This window comes from Ciconia boyciana, chromosome 12 (assembly GCF_034638445.1).
Source record: "Ciconia boyciana chromosome 12, ASM3463844v1, whole genome shotgun sequence".
NCBI classification, from domain to species: Eukaryota; Metazoa; Chordata; class Aves; order Ciconiiformes; family Ciconiidae; genus Ciconia; species Ciconia boyciana.
The window spans coordinates 20,211,734-20,230,235 of NC_132945.1; the positions used below are offsets into that span (position 1 = coordinate 20,211,734).

The following is an 18,502-nucleotide window of genomic DNA, read 5'->3' on the forward strand; positions in this document are numbered from 1 at the left end:
TACATGAACACGTATTTACTGCAAGTAGCTCTATGGAAAGCCAAGTCAGATAAATATAAACACTATACAGAGCTTCAAGCCAGTCTCCCAAAACCGCAAACGCGATGTGTTTTACAAAGAAAGCAACATAACAATATTTACAATGGAAGACAAAGCCAGATCAATCAGCTCAACTTTAAAACAGATCTGTGAAGCAGAAATAGCAAATATAATGAACAGTTTCAACCATATATGTTTTAGTTTGTACAGACAATAACTGTCCAATATCAAATTAAATTTACAGGACAAACATTGTTCTATCATTGGTATTTCTGTACTATACAGCAGCATAAACGGGTAGCTGGAAGGTAGTATATATAGTGATATGTTTTACATCATCTGAAAATGTTCTTCCAGCACAATACTGAATAAATTAGTTGCTGTAAACTAAGAGATTCAAAAAGATTGCATATTTATTATGCCGTACCTATTAGTATTTGTACCACTATACTTGAGGTTACCCATTTACTTACTTATTCAGCATTTATTAAATCAGTGCTGTATATTGTACAATGGCAGCCTCAGGGATCTAGTATGAAATAAGTATGTAACAAATTTCTTCAAAACAACCTTTTCCTTTCACATTAAATGTTTAGAACTATCTTCATCCAAATTTTGATTTCTTAGAAAAGATGTAAAGCTTTATAAAAAGCTGTCTACGTATTGCGTTATTAATTTACGAGACCGAACAAAAGCTATGTGGCAAGACAGTATCATGGTCTGTAAGAGTGGTCGTATTTTTAATTAGTGTATGTTTAGCAGCAACAAGGAACTGTACCAACTTAAACTTCTCTTCCAGAATCAAAACCAGATCTGTGCTTTTAAACCCTGTAGCAACAGTTTTTCCTGTCACTAGACACTGCGTAAACTGATTGGTACCATGTTTCCCAAAAAAAAAAAAGGTCTTCATATTTTAGCGACGTGTACATTTTAATACTACTCAAAAATAGATCTGGGTACACATCACCGAGCAATCGACAGTGTCTGATTCGTTATACAAACTGTACTAGCAATTTAAAGGTTGTACGTTAGAGGTGAGGCAGCCTGACAAATCGGTTGTACAATATACAATGTAGAGGATTACCAGCTGTGTGGTGCAGTACAGCATGAGGATTTGTGTACCACTTCTAAACCCTTTATTAATCGTCAGTGCCTTTTATTATACATTGCATGTACCAATGACTAGTGTCATGCTCTTTAAGTTCATAGCAGTGTTAAAAACCTAAATTAATTTCAACCAAAAAAAAATTCAGTACAAGAGTGAAGCACTTAAACTGCAGAAAAATCAGGGCTTATTTTAAAAATGTCAAATAGTCATTGTTCGCATTTCTGTAAGTGGGATAAAGACAACTGATGAGCCAACATTTTACTTTTTTCCCCATTATGCCAGGAAGAAAGAACAAAAATAGTCCCGAATTAAAAATGGGGCTTTGGTTGAAAGTAAGATCAATTAGGGTGGTTTCCCTTTAAAAAGCTACAGCTGACATATAATGCAGAAGTCACAAACACTGGATACGACTCTGCAGTTCTCCATTTGAATACAGGAACAAAAACCTCATTTTACACAATTCGTATTTATAAACAAGTATCTTGAGGGTAGGAACAAAAACAATCTACAAGACAACCAGCCCATTAATCCTACTTTGTACATACCAAAATTCGGAGCAAAAAAAAAATTCCGTTTAAGCTCTGACAGACATTTGATTTAAAATATTCTAGCCTATGATCAAGAAATACCTCTTGTACCATAAAAGCAAAACCTTAAAAAAAAAAAAGGCAGAAGAGGTCTCTCCTCCTCAGACCAGTTCAGTCCCACGGGTTCACCCCTCAAGCTAACGTGCGCCTCTCCCTCCCTCCCTCCTTCCACCCAGCCACCTGGAAAAATCCTGAACTGCCAAAATATTTCTAAACAATACATGTTTTAAGCTAACCACTTGTTCATGTACCAGAGAAGCAAAACCCATGTTAAACAGACAATCAGAAACCAGCTTTGACTTCTCAGAATATAAATTAAAAAAGAAAAAATTAATGGGAGAGGCAGGAGGAAGAAAGGGGCATACAGGGATCTCCTATTAGCATTCACACTGCCTCCCAAATAGATAGGACATGAAAGACCAAATTCCATCACCAAAGCACAGCTATAAAAAAAATCTCAATTCAAATTAATTCAACTGTAGAGAGCTGATGTCTATGAAAAAAAATCAATTAAAAGGATGTGTGTTTATGTCCGTGCTGGTGGAAATGAAAGTAGCCGGCTGGAGCTGAGCTTTGCTTCCAAAAGCACCACACAGTTTCTGGAGTTACCAGCAGAAAAGTCTTCTCTTCCAACAATGGTTTCCATGGCAATGCAGTCAGTCTAGAAAGGAGGGGAAAAGAAAAAGTCAGTGACATTTTAAATGCAAGTTATATTGGAAAAAAAAAAATGTTTTCTAGTCAGGAGAATAGATGGAGCTTATCCGTTGCAGAAGTGACAGCTGCTGAATGCAGAACACGGGTCCCTCACAGAGGGAGGGGGCTCTACGACGATACCACGCTCAGAAATCCCGAGCCATCGGGAAGAACTGTGAAGTCTGAAGCAAGCACCGAAGCGCCACTGCAACCACAGAGCTGACACGTGTACGCTGGACAGGCGCTCGGACCGCAGCCAGCGCCGTACTGCTAGCCCACGCACCGTGGGAAGGACCAACGCTTACAGCTACCCATCAGCTAGTTCACTATCAATATTGCATTTAACGAGATCTCGATCCTCTCAACACGACGGGTGACACGCGTAGCAGAGGCTATTACTAAGCACGCAGTGCAGGGTGAACGTAGAGCAGTTCTGTTCATCCAGATGTAATTAAGCTTGTGGCGAACGCTCCCATGCACAGCAGGTACAGAACTGCAATATAAACACTCCCTGCTACTCCAGCTCTAAACGAGGAGTGGCAAGTCATGACAGCTGCGTGCCCTCTCCTCAACTTTTCAGGAAAAAGCTTAATTTAGTTATAAGAAACACCTCAGAGTATAGTTTTCCCTTTTTCAAGAAAGTCTCACTAAAAGGCAACACATGGTACAGAAGCACATAGCTATGGCAGACGGCAACCTTTACTGTCACCAGCGAAAACCAGTGGCTTCCAGCTGACTGGGAAAGGCAAAATACAGAGTGTTTGGTAAAATGAGGGGAAAAAATATAATCTGGTATTACAGGAAGATACAGTCAGGTGACAAGGCAGAAATGGAAATAGAGAGGATGACCTCAAAGCAGAATGCCAGCTCTGCAATTAACCATGCACAAGCCAAGGTGAGAGCGACTCAAAAGCTTCCCGAGACAGAAAAGTCTGATGAAGGGGATGCAAACACTTTTTGCAGTGGTGTGAACACAAATTGAGGAACATATGAGAAGTCACTTTTCAGCTCACTACAAAACCCCTTCCACTCCCAACAGAGCCAGTGTGAACACCGATTTTCAGTCTGGAGGGGTACCGTCAGCCCCGTCACTGGGTTACGCTGTCTCCCAGTCCTGACAGACTGTCCTCTTGCAATATTTTTGTCCTCTCGGCCAAGACTGAGGGCACTGTCCTCTGACAGTCAGGTGGCTTTGGTCACCTTCTCCTGAAGGTTTGAGGGACAAGAACTGCAATACGGGGAACACTTCATTACAAAGTATGGCAATGGCAGCATGGCCTGCTGGAATGAAAGAAGGGGTTTTGGAACTTAATCCTGCCCATGCTCTTCTGCAGGGTCACAAGGAAATCAGTTAAATCTCATTGCTAAAGAAAGCATAGTGCTTCACTGCCTCTACCGCAGGAATATGCTGAAGAAAATGTGACCATCTGAAGAACAAGCAACCATTATGTATAATAATGCAAACCTGTATGTTTACTTACATAACCAATCACAAGCTACACACACACAAACTCCACCCTAAGTGAAAGAAGCTCTGATTTCTGTCCAGCTAAAAATACCGTCCCTTCCAAAGAAAAAGAAAGAAAGAAAAAGAAAAAAGAACAAAGCTCAGATGAGCTGCACTGAGCAGCCCGGCCCCTGCGCCTGCAGCTGGGACAGCCCTGGCTCTCGGCAAAGGCTGCCCATGGCTCGGGAGAGGGAGAAGCAAAGACCACAGCAGGGCTGGAAGCAGTGCAGAAGTACAGAGGGGTCCTTCGACTTCAGAGAAAACTCCCTTTTATCCCTACACAACCCACACCAAGGTCTGCGTTGCCGAGTTTAATTTTTCAAATACGTGGTGATTTCAAAAATACAGTAACTTGCTTTTCCACAATTCAAGGAAGAGCCAGCCAAAATACACCCGCAACTCAAGCATCTCCATTTGTATTATTTCACAGACATCATAAGATCACTACAAAAAGCTACTGCTTGTTACACACAGAGCGTGATGTGGTTAGTGATGGCTTTGTTTTCACAAAAGCCAAGTGAAGCTATTATTTTTGAAATAGTTTTCCTCTTTAGAAAAATATTATTTTGTTGTAGGACCAAAGGATGAAAATATGCACCACAGCTTGCAATGAATCACACCTCAACGATGCATGCAAGTCAAACATTAAAACAGTTGAAGCTTCTATATTAAACGTATATTCAGTAAAAATTAACATTTACCAGCACCCCCCACCTTTTCCTTGCTGTGGACCTATAAGCTTACATAAAAGGAACTTCAAAAACTGTCTCTGCTTTTGTCAGGACTTTTTTCCTCCACACCTAACACACACGGCACACCTGAAAGCTGTTTGACAAGTTATTCTAATCTCTCTAAGCATATCCCCAAAACATTTTGAAGAGCAAAGGCCCAGTTGTTTGAATCAATCCTATGTGGCACAACTCAGGATTTATACCTAAAACTTTTTGAAAACTTGCATAAACTTCTGCCAAATTCCATTTAAGATACTTGGAGGGGAAGGGGAGGAGCTCAAGAGCAAAACACACCTGCTTAACTCCTAAGTTTGATTCTTTGAACAAGCCTGGCCTAATGCAGAAGGCAGCATGACAACCAATTCTAAAGCCAGCTCACCAGGTAACTCGAATCAGAGCCCAGACTAACACAGATTAATTTATAAGAAACCAGAAGAAAGTATCCTCAGCTAAGCTTCACCACAGCTTATAAATTCCCTGGACATCCTGGCTCAAATACGGAGTTTTACACCAGTGTAAAGGCAAGCTCGGGACCTCCCTGCAGCGTCCCCCCTTCCCGAAACTCTGTGCTTGTTAACAAGACCTCATTAATTTGTCCCCCCCTCTCCCCATGACTATAAACTATACTTCAGCATCTTTCCTCTTCATTTTTAAGCTAACACAGAATTGTGGGAACTGTAAATAAACATAAGGGAGTTTCACGTGAACATTACCTATAAGCTGACAACAGTCTCATAAAGCCTTGAGTCTTTCAGACATGGAGTTATTGGTTGTCACCACTTCTCTAATCCCCTTGTTAAAGCTGAAAATTTCAATATTGCAGTTGGAGCAGTACAGCTGGCTGATGCCCTGAGTCATCAGCTCTTTTTTGGGATAAAAGCATCAAGCATTTATATATAGATAGATACAGATATGAATTTATATATATGTATGTGAACACATATATCAGTATCAGATAGAAAAGGCAAAAAGAAACTTGTGAAACTTGACCACATAAAAAAAATTCCCTCTGAAACCTAAAACAAGACTGAGGTCTGGCAAGATCCCTCCCACAAAGCATCTGCAGTCACCACCATATGTGAGGGTGGCACTCGGGAGTCCATTCCTCGCTACTGCAGGACCACAGCCAGAAAGGCCCGCAGGTCACCCACCACCAACCTCCAGGCACCAACGAAATCCCATGTCAGACCAGTGGGGTCCGCACCCAGGGCCAAGTGGGGTCTCCAGCAGAGCCAGGGACAGTTTCTGCAGTCGCAGTCACAAGCCCCGATACTGGTTTCTGAACCGTGACGCTGTAGGAGCTCCAGCTGATGTAGCTTCCCCCACCACATCCTCCCAGGAAGATCTGCACTGAACCACCCGCCTACCCGCATCTCACATTTTAGTGCTACAGCTGCCTGCAGGGAGCGAGCAGGAACCTCGGCATCAACAGAGCACTGGTTTTATTTATGTAGAGGCTCCTGTACCCAGCTGTGTGAAAGCACCACATGTGCACATCCACCACAAGAAAAGTTACTGGTCAAAGAGGTGTAAAATGGGTTTAATGTAAGTGAGAAAAAGGCCGATGTCTGTTGTGCTGCTGATACCCGGAGCTAGTTTGTGGATTTCCACCTCTGTGGTTCCTCTCCAGGAGGATCCTTAGGAAGCGACACGGGTTTATTTAGGGAGGTTGCAAGAGGGCTCACGCATTAAGCTCCTTGGTGGCTCTTCTCTCCCACACCTGATCTTCTTCCATCTTTTGACTAGCCAGTAGGTGAAGGTAAACCAATGGAGGACATGAAGTGCTCAAAGAAAACAACACAGCTTCTCTGAAGCTGGATGATCTTATTTCAGTCTTCATAATGTAAGATTCATCGGCCACCAATTTTCTGTGTTAATAGTATGAGAATTGCTGATCAACAATAAAAACCAGATTAGCCTTTCATTACAGACACCGCATAAAGGTATTTGACTCAACACGGACTGAACAGTAAAGGAAGCTGTCAGAGAAATGGACAAAACAACTCTTCTAAAAGGAAAACAAATTATGAGATGTGAACTAGCTGGGAAGAGAGGAACAATGCTCACAAAGTAGCCCATCAGTCCCTTGGAGTTCTCAAAACGTAAATGTCACCAAATAAAACTCAGTGGCCAGATCAGACAAGTTTGAAGATAGCTTTCACGCTGCTGCTCCGGGATTGTCACGAGCTCTTCCCAGAAAACCTACTCAGGCTACCAAAAAAAAAAAAAAAGATTCTGATAAGTGATCATTACAACAAACAAGCAGCAAAAACTTGAACTCAAAAAAACCTCTGCACTTTTGAAGCAGCCTAGAAATACACTATTCTAAGTAGTTTTCATAGCACCCTATGCTGGGCTTTTCTGTTTATTCAAACTTCAGCTCCGTTAATAGATTCTACACAAAAGCTTCAGCCTTTATTGAAAATTGAGCTCTACTGCTTTGGAATATTGAGAACAATACAAATTCAACTTCCTACGAACATTTAATATGGAAAACGAGTCCAGAAAGCATCCATTTTCACAGATGACCTCTCAAAATAGATAAGCAAAGTTTAGAAAGTTAAAACAATGTTCTCTTCATTACACAATTCTATTTAAATTCATCAGTTTAAGATGGGATCAGATTATGAAACTACACACAGCTGTCCGAATCCTTCTGAGGAACAAACAATCAGAGGAAAAAGATCGCAAGGACAGAAAAGAAACTAAGAGGGCAAATATTTAAACTAGGATGGCAGTATGCCATTGCTCAAAAATGTTTTGTTTAAAATTAAGGAACATGCTGAGAAACTCCTTAGCAAGTTTTCTATGCAAAAATAATCTATAGTTTTATAAAAATTAGGGGCAGAGGATTAGATTAGTTTTAATTTATTAGATTGCCAACCCAGTGTGTTCCATTTGAAAATGTATCAGATGAGAATATATCCAATTTACACTTCATTTCCTGCATCTGAGTTAAGGTCATACAAGTCAGGCCACTTTGAAACAAACCAAGAGGTTTTAAGAACATAGCAGACATTCTCATTCTCTCAAAGAAAGCCATCCTAAATATCATCTGTTTTTTACAGGAAGGGCTTTTACTGACATAACTCTGTAACTGATTCCTAAAAGGATAAAAGCTTTGCTTACAGAAGATATTAATTTAAGATAATTAAATGATTAAAATCTCCATGTCAAAGACTAAGACAGCTTAATGCTTTCTGGAGAACACTACTGAAGTTCTCCATTTCCTGAACTTCAGGTTAGGGGGAAATCGGAATTAATCTGACTTACGCAGATCAAACAAGGCAGAACAGCCCTAGACGTTCTTGCACATATGGCCACACAATATTCCTGTTGTTCAGGAAAGCACCAAATCCCAGCACAACCTCAGGACACAACGTGCGTGTTCAAAAGCACTTTGCTCACACCACCAGGACAGGGCAGGAGCACTGCAGTGTATTACACTGCAAGCCTTCCACACGGCATGCAGGTCAGGGGGAGGGAGGTAATTTGCCCAAATACATTCTTCACAAATTAGCAAGACATTTTTCTTGCCCCAAATCTTACCAAATACATAGTTACTATCCTATGTCATTGTCCTATTTCTTCGAGTTCTTATTTCAATGGCATAGCTTTAGACCTTGCTAGAGGCAAGTGGTGTTATTTGAGGAAAGCAGAATTCCTTCTTAATTTGCACACACAGACACCAAGCCTACAAATACGAACCAGAAAAACTGACACATTTACGGTAGCCACTGCGCACACAGTTACTGTACCTGGGTAACCCAAACAAGGCCCTGACACAGAAAGACATCCTTATTTGGGAAATGTGTTAAGCTGCATGCTTACCATTAAGCACATATTTCACATACTTTCTTCATTCAACAACAAACTAATGATGCTCGAATGGAGCTAATGAATATATTTTGTACCTACAGTTTTACTGACTTTCCACAAGCAAAAAAAAAGCAAAATTTGTTTTAAAAAAACCTGTTACACAACCCACTTTTCATTGGATAAACTATTTAAACACAGCAACTGGTAACAACACATCCCAGTAAATTAGATCCTCCTCAAGCTGTATTTCTAAAGTTTAGAAGACAAAGTCACTCTTACAAATAATCTTTATCCACAATCGTTCATTCAAAACGTGGTTCTGCTATTCTTAGTGCTTAGCAATTTCATAAGCTAAAAACCTCTCCCATGCTTTAACATCTTTTTATTCACTTTGCAGAAATGCCTTATCTTTTGCAACACCGGCTTCTTTTTCTGTTTTAATAAACAGTAGTGTTGTTTCTAGGAAGGCCTTATGCACACTCCCTAATTTCATCTCTTTTACTGATACTATTCCTAGAACTAGGAAACTTGCATGCAGTTTTGGCAGGGCCCTAACACCAACTCAAATTGCACCAGGCAGCTTGACAAGAAGTTGTTGGGGTTTTGGGGAGTTTCGTTTTTTGGTTGTTTGTTTTGGTTTTTGTTTGCATTTTTTAAACTGAACTTCTATTACAATATAGCGAGACAATACTAAAAATTAACTCCTTTCCACTTAAAAACACATAGAAGTTAAAAATTTCAGATTTTCACATTGCAGAAGAATGAAAAAAGTTCTGCTTTTTCAAAAGCACTCTCATGGCAAGTGAGATGCTACGACTGACCTCCTAAACTGCAGAAAACAGAGGAAAATTTTAGCCAAAAAAAAAGATCTTGTTTGTGCGGCTTCTGACAATACCACCTGCTACAGTTCACTCGCTCTCGTGACAAAGGTTACGAGCCCTGAAGTGCCAACAGGGAGGAATATATTTCCTGCCTGTGCTCTTGCCACAAACTGGACGTTAAGAACTGTTAGGAAACGAACAGGAAAGAGAACAGCCACGTCAAAGACCAGTGCTGGACAGCACGCACAGCTCTGGTTCCCTCACTCAAAAAGGACTTGGAATAACTGGAAGAGTTTCAGAGTAGTGCAGAAAAAACTCATGAAAGGTGTGAAGCAGCTTCCTGGTGAGGAACAGCCAGGTAACAAGGACCCTTCAGCCTGCAGAGAAGTATTAGGATGTATCAGGAAATCTAAAAAAAAAAAATAAATTATACTGCAGGTCCCTGCTGCGTGCAGTAGAGGAAGCTGCTGACAGCACAGTGGCTAAGTGTATGGCAGAGGAGGAGACAGCATCTACACGATCCTAAGTGGCATGGAGAGAAAAGATAGGGTTCATTATCTCTTCCAATACACAAACTAGGGGCTGCCCAACACAGCCAGTACAGAGCAGGGTCCAAAATAGACAGAGAGAGGTCTGCATGCAGCGTGTACTGACTCTGACCGCAGGCTGCTGTAGATACGCGGAGTTTACACAGAATCAAAGAGAGATTGGAAAAGTACTTGGATTAAAGATCCATAAACGATTATAAAACAGACAAACTACATCAGGCTCAGGAAATCCCCCAGGCTGAAAAAAAAAAAAAGAGGGGCAAAAATCAGAGGCTGGGCGTATGTTTGTGGGGAAGTATTATATACGCCTGCCCTGCTCTTCCTCTGCTGGGTGGTGTCTGCTTGCAGGCACAGGTCTTCAAGTTTGAGTGAGCAAAACTATTCTTACGAACACAACTGAGAGAAAGGACAGTGTCACTCATGACTAACGAAACAGCTCCCCACCCTTCAAATCACCTTTCCCAATATTTCCTTTCTACAGAAAGTTTCACCTGTTCTAATTCATCCCTTTGCTCTTCCTAACCACTTCAGCCACCGACATTTGAAAGCATTCCACACTACCTTTTTCTTTCACCTCTACTGCCATAAATGACTGTGAAAGGCAAAAAATTACTACATGGCCATATACCCAAACAATTACACCCTCCTCAGCCATACCTTTTGCCCATGTGTGCCTGCACAAAAAAAAAATGTATCTTTGCTATCAACCACTATCTGCTACCACACACAGCAGTGGCACCCATCAATTTTTTACATTTTCTAATTATCACATTATTGAGTCTGCATTAACATTAGGATACTCAAAACCCTGGCTTACACAGGGGAGGAGGAAGAAAGGTTCAGATTGCATTGCATGCGTGAAGCAAGGTCTTCTCAAATCACAGCACATGCACCAGAGCCAAGGATAGGGCCTTCAGCTTCCAGAAGCAGTCCAGGAGCTCGCAAAGAACAGTTAAACTGTGTCTACACACAGACAAGTTCTAATCAGTGTGCAACTCTTGTTTAGTGTTTACCTTGTGGAACCTGTCAACATTAATATTTCAATCACTTCTACCCTCAACAGTGAATCAAGCCTCACTGCTGCCACCATTTCCAGACTCACCTGCAACCAGTACAGTGTCCATTCAACTTGATCTACTGACACAGAAATAAAGTGACTTTCTCCTGTCAAAGCTATCATTTTGCACACCAGCTTCCGCAGGCTACTCTCAAGCAGCTGAAAGCACCGCAGCAGTGATGAGCGGGTGCCCCCCAGACCTCCCAGTTTAGAGTTGGACTCCAAATGCTCTGACACACCGGTTACAAATCCTAAAGGTGAATATATCTCCCAAGCCACACTGCTGCCTCCTCCTCAACGCCAGCTAGAAGGTTGCCTGAAACCCAGAGATGCCACCTAAAAAGCCCCTGCAAAACCAAGAAGGAATCAGGAGTAACACCAAGGCAGCTCCATCACCCTAGCTGCTTCCGGAGCGAAGTCTCACAAAGAACAGAGGACGCACGTCCATGCAATGTTACCTGCCTAGGGACGCTGCACAGGGTGGTCCTGTGCTCTGGTACATGTTCCTGCACCCCTGCTTGCACCAAATCCATCAATCGCATGGCTGCAGGAAAGCTAACTTACAGAAAGGAAAAAGGAAAAAAAGAGGAAAAAAATCATCACATTCCACATCTAAAAGGGAGAAGTAAACACTGGGACATGCTCCTAACTCGGAGATACATGTTGGCCCACATTCCTCTTACCAAGATTAATATCTTGGCCAATGTTCTGACATTTACCTCATCCTTTTCAAGTCATTTAAACCATTACAACCACTGTATTTATAGCTCGCTACCTTCCATCGCTCCCTGCCATGTGCATACCCTTCCAAGTGCGTCTACCAGCTTCCTCTCTTGCAACCGCTCTCAGGCAGCCTTTTATCTCTCTGCAAGGCCGACTCTTATCTTCATTCTGCCAATGGCAGCAGCCTTGATCTCTATCTTACTCTCCACCCCAGCACATTAAGTTTCATCCATCTCTTCAGTTTCATCTTTTAAATCATAAGCTCCTTAGGACAGGGACCAACACATTTACATTTGGTACAGGGGACCTCCATCCTGCCTACCTGTTCAGGTTCTACAACGAGTAGAGATCACATCTGGAGCTGCAAGCTTTCATTAACAGACTCACTGTCATAATATTGTCTGAATGACCTCAAGACCAAATGTTACATTTTTTCAACTCATTTCTAACTGATTTCCTGTTCACCACAATCTACAACTTAAAAACATCTTGTTCTAAAAGCAAACAAACAAAAAACCCACCCACCCCAAAAAACCACCAGAGTTAAATATAGATGGCAAATACCTCCCAAAGTGTCTCACATAACAAAAAGCAAACATTCAGAAAGTTTGAACTCAACAGCAGATATGTTACTCAAACAGTTTACAAATTTTTCGAACAGATTAACTTAAAATACAAAAAAATTCCAGACAGCAAACAGTATCATTTTGGCCCCCTAACCCATACCAGTTTAGACTTAAGAAACTTTATTGTTTTAGACTTACAGAACTTAAAGTATATTCCTTCATCTGTACTGATGGAAGTTTTACCTGCATCCAACTTGTGCAGAAGAATGCCCTCAGCCAGCCCACCTGCAAACAGGTTCTGGTTACTTAGGCCAAGAAACCAAAGGTGCCCAGACTTGAGGAGAAGCCTTTTTGTACCATTTGCTGGTTTGTCTTGGCTATTTCAGCTCAATTGTTGATAAGGCGCCACTAAAGTCGCAGAAACGCCAATGCCCGTCAATAGCTTAAAAAGGGTTTTCATGCAAATAAGGTATCACATGGCTCACATTAATAGTTTTGCTTGGTCTGGTATGCAACAGGTTCTTATTTACGTAATGACGCATCTGCTTCACTAAGAATTCTCCAAACTCCTGGCAGCCTAAGAGATCTATGTGAAAAGAAGCACTAGTTCCCAAAAAATAATTCAGGCTCAGGCTATCCAGCATTAAGGAAAGTTACACTGCAAATTCAGCTCTTCGGCAAGAGCCATAAACAATAAAGCAAGCTGGCCTAGCGTGAGTATGGGAACAGAATCGCGCTATTCCCTGCAGAAGGAAGATATCATTCATTAGTGCCTCACTAAGTTTAGAAGCAAATTTTACCAGGTTTCTTGCACACCTTTTGGTATTATTTCCCATGATTTTCAGAAAAAGAAAAAAAGATTTTGATATCCTCAGTCATTCCTGTTCTAACAGAATGGAAACCTTTCTCCAAGTAGGTAGCATATTTATGAGCCTTTCATGCCCCAGCAAAAAGGAAACACTATTTTTACCTATTTTATGCCCGAAATAATAGTTCAATTGGGTATTTACATAAGTTCATAATATACATATGTTATACAGTGAACAGAAGCACTATTCACCTTTTAGTAGTAATTTAAAAGTTTTCAATTTTCCTGAGTCACATTAAATTGTATCATCACCTTGGAATTATAGCCAAATCTTAACTATATTAATTTCAGTATAAGCCATCTCTTTCAAAAACCCTTTCTTCTCAGAAGATTAAAAAAAATTAGATCTTACACTTAACTCACACATCACTGGCACATAACACACACATATACACACACAAGCAGTCTGAATCGTTAGCATTCAACCTTATAGCTAAATTAATAGAAAATTAATGTTTTGAAATAAGCAACCTTTGCCCCTTAAGATACAGTTCATCACTTAACCAGGGCAGAAAATTCTTGCTAACAGTCTACTACACTGCTGCTCTTGGGGTAATGCTACACCTGAAGCAAAATCTCCACAAATCCGAACACTTACATGTTCAAGATCAGTTAGATAAGATACTCAGCAACACCTCTGAAATGCCTTTGCTGAGTCAGGCTGATTTACCTTTGTCTTCCCACTGCCCTCAAGTATGTCACAAATCCCTGTTGATCAAGGTTCTCAACTAAATCTAAAACGAACCGTCCCTAAGCTGAGTGACCTTTACAGAGATGCAGGGCTTGATTAAAACTAGAACATCCTTTTTCCTTTTCCCCCTGTCATTGCTTTAACCGGTAAGATAACAGCGCAACTTGATCATTGGATTGTTGTTAATATGCAAAAGCTAAATGTGAAAAAAAGTCAAACAGCAAATTTGCAGGGTGGGCCATAGGACAGCTCTCCAGCCAAGTCATTACATACCATTTAAGGATGAGTCGTAAGATAATGCTACATTTTTAGGACAAAACAGCAGTAATAATACATCCCCCAGCTCCAGAAAGCTTGACTCACTCTCACCTGCCTTTCAGTTCTATTAGTTTCCTTTGGGTTGAAGAATGCCACATTTGATCACAACAGTACTTAAAATAAAATTGTAGCATTTGTTTCCTGCTTTGGATCAGAAAAACAAATTTGTTTGTGCAATCAACATACTGGACACCATTCAGCATGTTTTTGGGAGCACCACAGACCCACGAACAGAGCACACAAACACACACCAAGGTACAACACAGTACTATAAACTCTTTTTAGTACCATCCAAAACCTCAAGGTATAAACCCTCCCCCCAGCAACCAATATGAAGAAAACTTATTAAAGATCCTTTCATAAAAAAAGAGCATATGAAGAGAAAAAACACAAACCCCAAACTCTACCTACTGCTAATATGCTGCTGGACATACAAAAAACCCTTAAGAAATACGTAGTGACAAACCATCCCGGTAATCCCGGGCTGCAATACAGCCGCTGGAAGGACCAAGTAAGCGCTGCAGACCTTCGGCTGCTCCCACCTGCCACCCCACACGACACGGGGACGAAGGGGCCTGCAGATATCAGGGAGGAGGGGAAAATGTAAAGTTTTAGAGAAACTAAAAGAGAAACTTTTAGAAAACTAAAAGGATAATAATGCATTTAAGATTTCACCGAAAGACTTAACAAAAAAAAAAAGGCAGTTTGAATCAGTGCTGGATTACTCCCACAACTCCCCGTGTCCTGCAGCAGTGCTTTAACCTACAAGACAGCTACAAGCTGAAAGTTTTAGACTCCCAAAAAAGATACACATGACCATCAGCTACAACTATGGATTTAGAGTCTGGAAAGCTGATGTCCAAAAGTATTTCCACACTGACTACAAGTAAACGTTCTCTCTCAATGACAGGGGAACATTCTTGTCTCAGATTTTCTCACCCAAGCACCAGTAAAACCCAACTGGTTCTTGGTCAAATATGTCATAATTAGCTCACTCCCACACTGCACAGCGAAAATCTGTTCTGCCTTTAGCAGCTCATATACTACTTACCCTGGGTATTTTTAAGCATAGCTGTAAGTCACTCAAGACTGTTCAAGTGGCATCTGTTACAGCAAGATTAAAATGGTTTGGTGGGTCTTTTGGGTTTTGTTTTGGTTTTTTCTTTTTTTAAGGATTATTATCCCGACATTACTTCAAAGATGTAGGATACACAGCAGCATTCGGATGTGCTTCAGTAGGGTTCTTCAAGTTATTTTTAAATGGGCCCATGCCTTAAGTATTCTGCCAATACAAAAGAGCCTCAGTTGGAAGCAAACTTTTAAAAACCACTAGTCTGAAACCCAAAAGGGGCAGTTATTTGCCTGGTATCCCATAAGCTGTAATTTACTATATTAGTAATAGCTAAAGCTTCCAGCTTCTGAATTTCTCAAAGTGTATATTGTTCATTATATTCTTCAAGATTTTGCATTTGAAGCATGCAAGTTACCATAAAGGATCTGGACGATTTGGAACACGAGTTTTGCTTTACAGCTGTACTTGTTTTCCTCCCTCTCAGCTCCCCAAAGTGTACACAACACTCTCACCCAGTCTAGCACAGGAGGAGATTAAAAAGGTGAGGAACATTTAAATTATAATCCTGCACTTTAGAGAACTTCTGAAATCATATCTTAGCATAGTGTTAGAATATCAGGTAGAGATAAGATTAAAGAGTAGGTGTAAAAAAGGTGGGTTGATATTAAGCTGAACATTACATTTACTCTGAACAGTCTGGTTTGGTTTTGGAGTCCAGGGTATCTTTGCAGGTTTAATATTTCTAATTAAGTCTGAAGAAACTTGTATTATACAGGACCCATTATGCAGTTTATTGCCGCCCCATTCTCATTATCCTCCTCAGTTTCTACAAGGTCCAATAACAAGGTATACATTAGCTAAGCCCTGTTTGAAGTAGCTTTAGTGTTCTGTACTCCTAGCACAAAATTTCATGACTCAGATTCATGTAATCAAAACTGCAAACCGCTTGCTTCAATATTGTGTAACAATTTCATGATGAAACTGTTTTGCTAATGACCTCCTTAAACTTCAAGCATTAAAAATCAGAACTTTATATTCTTTTTATCACCACCATTATCAACATAAAACCTGAGCTCAATTTTGCCTAAGCCTAAAATAAAAGTTTAATAACAAGTCAGGCGTATTTACCATTTCATGGTAGTGCCCTCCCCCTCCGCCATCCATGTCATGAATGGAGAAGGAAAAAAAAAAAGTTTGATTCACATCAATGAACCTGAACCAGAAGCAGTTTGGGAATTACAATGAGGGGGCAGCGATGCATCGGAAATCACTCTACCACCCTCAGCAGTTAAGAGAATGCAGCTGAGTCACAGAACACAATATTCCATTTAAGCAAACAAAAACAAAACAAAAAAGCAAACAATCCAAAGCTGGGAAGTGTTTTCCTTCCAGTAAAACTGCAGTTTAGGGAGAAGAGAGAAAGTTCTCTACCCGATAGAATTTAATAAATACGGGATAGCTCCTTTCTAGGAAGTAAAGGGTAAACGCATCTGCTAAATATTTTCCTTAAGAATGGATTTAACCACAGAGCATTTTTCAGGCAGAGACTGAAAGACTGGGATGTAGAAGGAAAGAAAAGACAGCACTCAGTTCTGCTAAAAGTCTCCCAAAGTATTAAAAATATCAATTACACGTAGGCACACTATACCTCTTCAGGATATAAGAGGTTTAAGAGTGAAGCTTTATTTTCACTATTCAAAATGGAACATGAAAGTGTTTTTCTGGATTACAGAAAAACTTTTTCAATATTAAAATAAAAGCTTCATTGCAGTAGAAACTGATAAGCTGTTTAAAGAAACAAAACTATGCTTGCTCTAGCTCAGAGACACGATTTAGTGAGTGAGTGAAAACTGGTATCTTTATAATCAAGAACTTTAAGTCATTACTAAGAAACAGATATACACCACCAATTTACAACACTGTATTCAAGTTTGGCAAGCTACTTTTAGCCTAGACTACTCCAAGATCTGTGTTCACCCCTCCATGAGCCACCTACAAGCGAACAATGTCCACACACCACCTGCCCTCCTACGATATACCAGCAATATTTTATGCTGTCTTTATAGAAAACTGTTAGGCCTTGTTTTGGAGCAGTGTTTTATAATTTTGTTTTTCTTTTTAGGACTAGAAAGAAAACACCAACTGAAGCTCTTACTATTCTCATGCTTAATTTCCTGCCAATGCCCATGTTTTTATGCACAGTTTCTTTCACTTCATTTTAATGCATGTTTCACTTCCAGAAAACTTCAATTCACAGCAAAAAACAGCAGCTGTAAGTCTCTTGCACCTCCGCAACTTGGAATAGAGAAGGGAAAAACCCCAAGCATAGGGCTGTAGATATTTTGCTGTCACAGTAGTAAGCAAAATGTTTAACATAAATACAATTTCTAAACACATTATCTCTTGAAAAAATATTTTTAAATGTAATATTTACAGTACAGCTGAAAGGAGATCATCTCTGTTCTTTTTTTTTCTCCATTTTGTAAGTGGTTTTACTTTATAACAGATTTTAGTCATATGAGGGGAATAAGATCAAGTAGGAATTCTGTTGTCTTTGGGGGTGCTTTTTTCAAAACAAACAAACAAACAAAACCCCACACAACACCTATCAGCTACAGCAATCAGTGTGCCTTTGACTTAGCAGACAAATCTTTGAAGTGCTGAAAGGCTAACTTTGGAAAAAAGCACTTCTTGGACTGGCAACTTTCAACGTCTTCTGAATTTGATTCCAACCAACAAAACAAAGCAGAAGGAAAAAAACCACTGAGGCAAACCACACATTTCTGAGCAGCCCCAAGCAGTGCTGCCAGACTTCGAATGGCATGCGAGCTGAGTCAGGCTTATACCTACCACTATTAAAGGCTACACAATTTTAAGCTCCTGCAATACCTTCTCCCTTTAGACACTTAGTTTTAAAGTGAAACTAGAAAAAAAACCCTATCATTTCAGTGTTTAAGACTGTAATTAAAAATATAAAAGCCAGCAGTAGCCTGCCCCTTTACTGCTTTCTCTGTTGACAGAGAAGTAGACAAATATCAATGTCCAACAGCGATTAAATATTTCCTCTTAGCATACTCATCAATTATTGACTACAGATACATTTGCAAAGAGAGGAAAACATCATTTCCAACACATAGTTTTCTATCCGGGTAGCTGAATTACTGTAAGGAGTTCAGTGGGTCACTAACACCAAAATAAGGATTATCCTTCCAAAGTTACAGTGCAATGCAGCGCTTGCACAAACACTGCAGTTCAGTCAGTGGACATGCATAATACCACTAACAGTATGCATAATACCACTAATACCACTATTTTTTGCTCCCACCATGAGAGCAAAGAGCTTAACATACGAAT

At 40.3% G+C, this 18,502-nt stretch overlaps 1 protein-coding gene across 1 annotated transcript in view; it reads right to left on the reverse strand.

Annotated features, from left to right (window-relative positions):
* Positions 1-18,502, reverse strand: part of IRS4 (insulin receptor substrate 4) — a 23,295-nt gene continuing 4,793 nt past the window's right edge. The window contains exon 2 of the mRNA XM_072876686.1: positions 1-2,395. Coding sequence (XP_072732787.1) covers positions 2,391-2,395 — 5 coding nt within the window. The 3' untranslated portion in view covers positions 1-2,390. The remainder of the gene's footprint in view (positions 2,396-18,502) is intronic.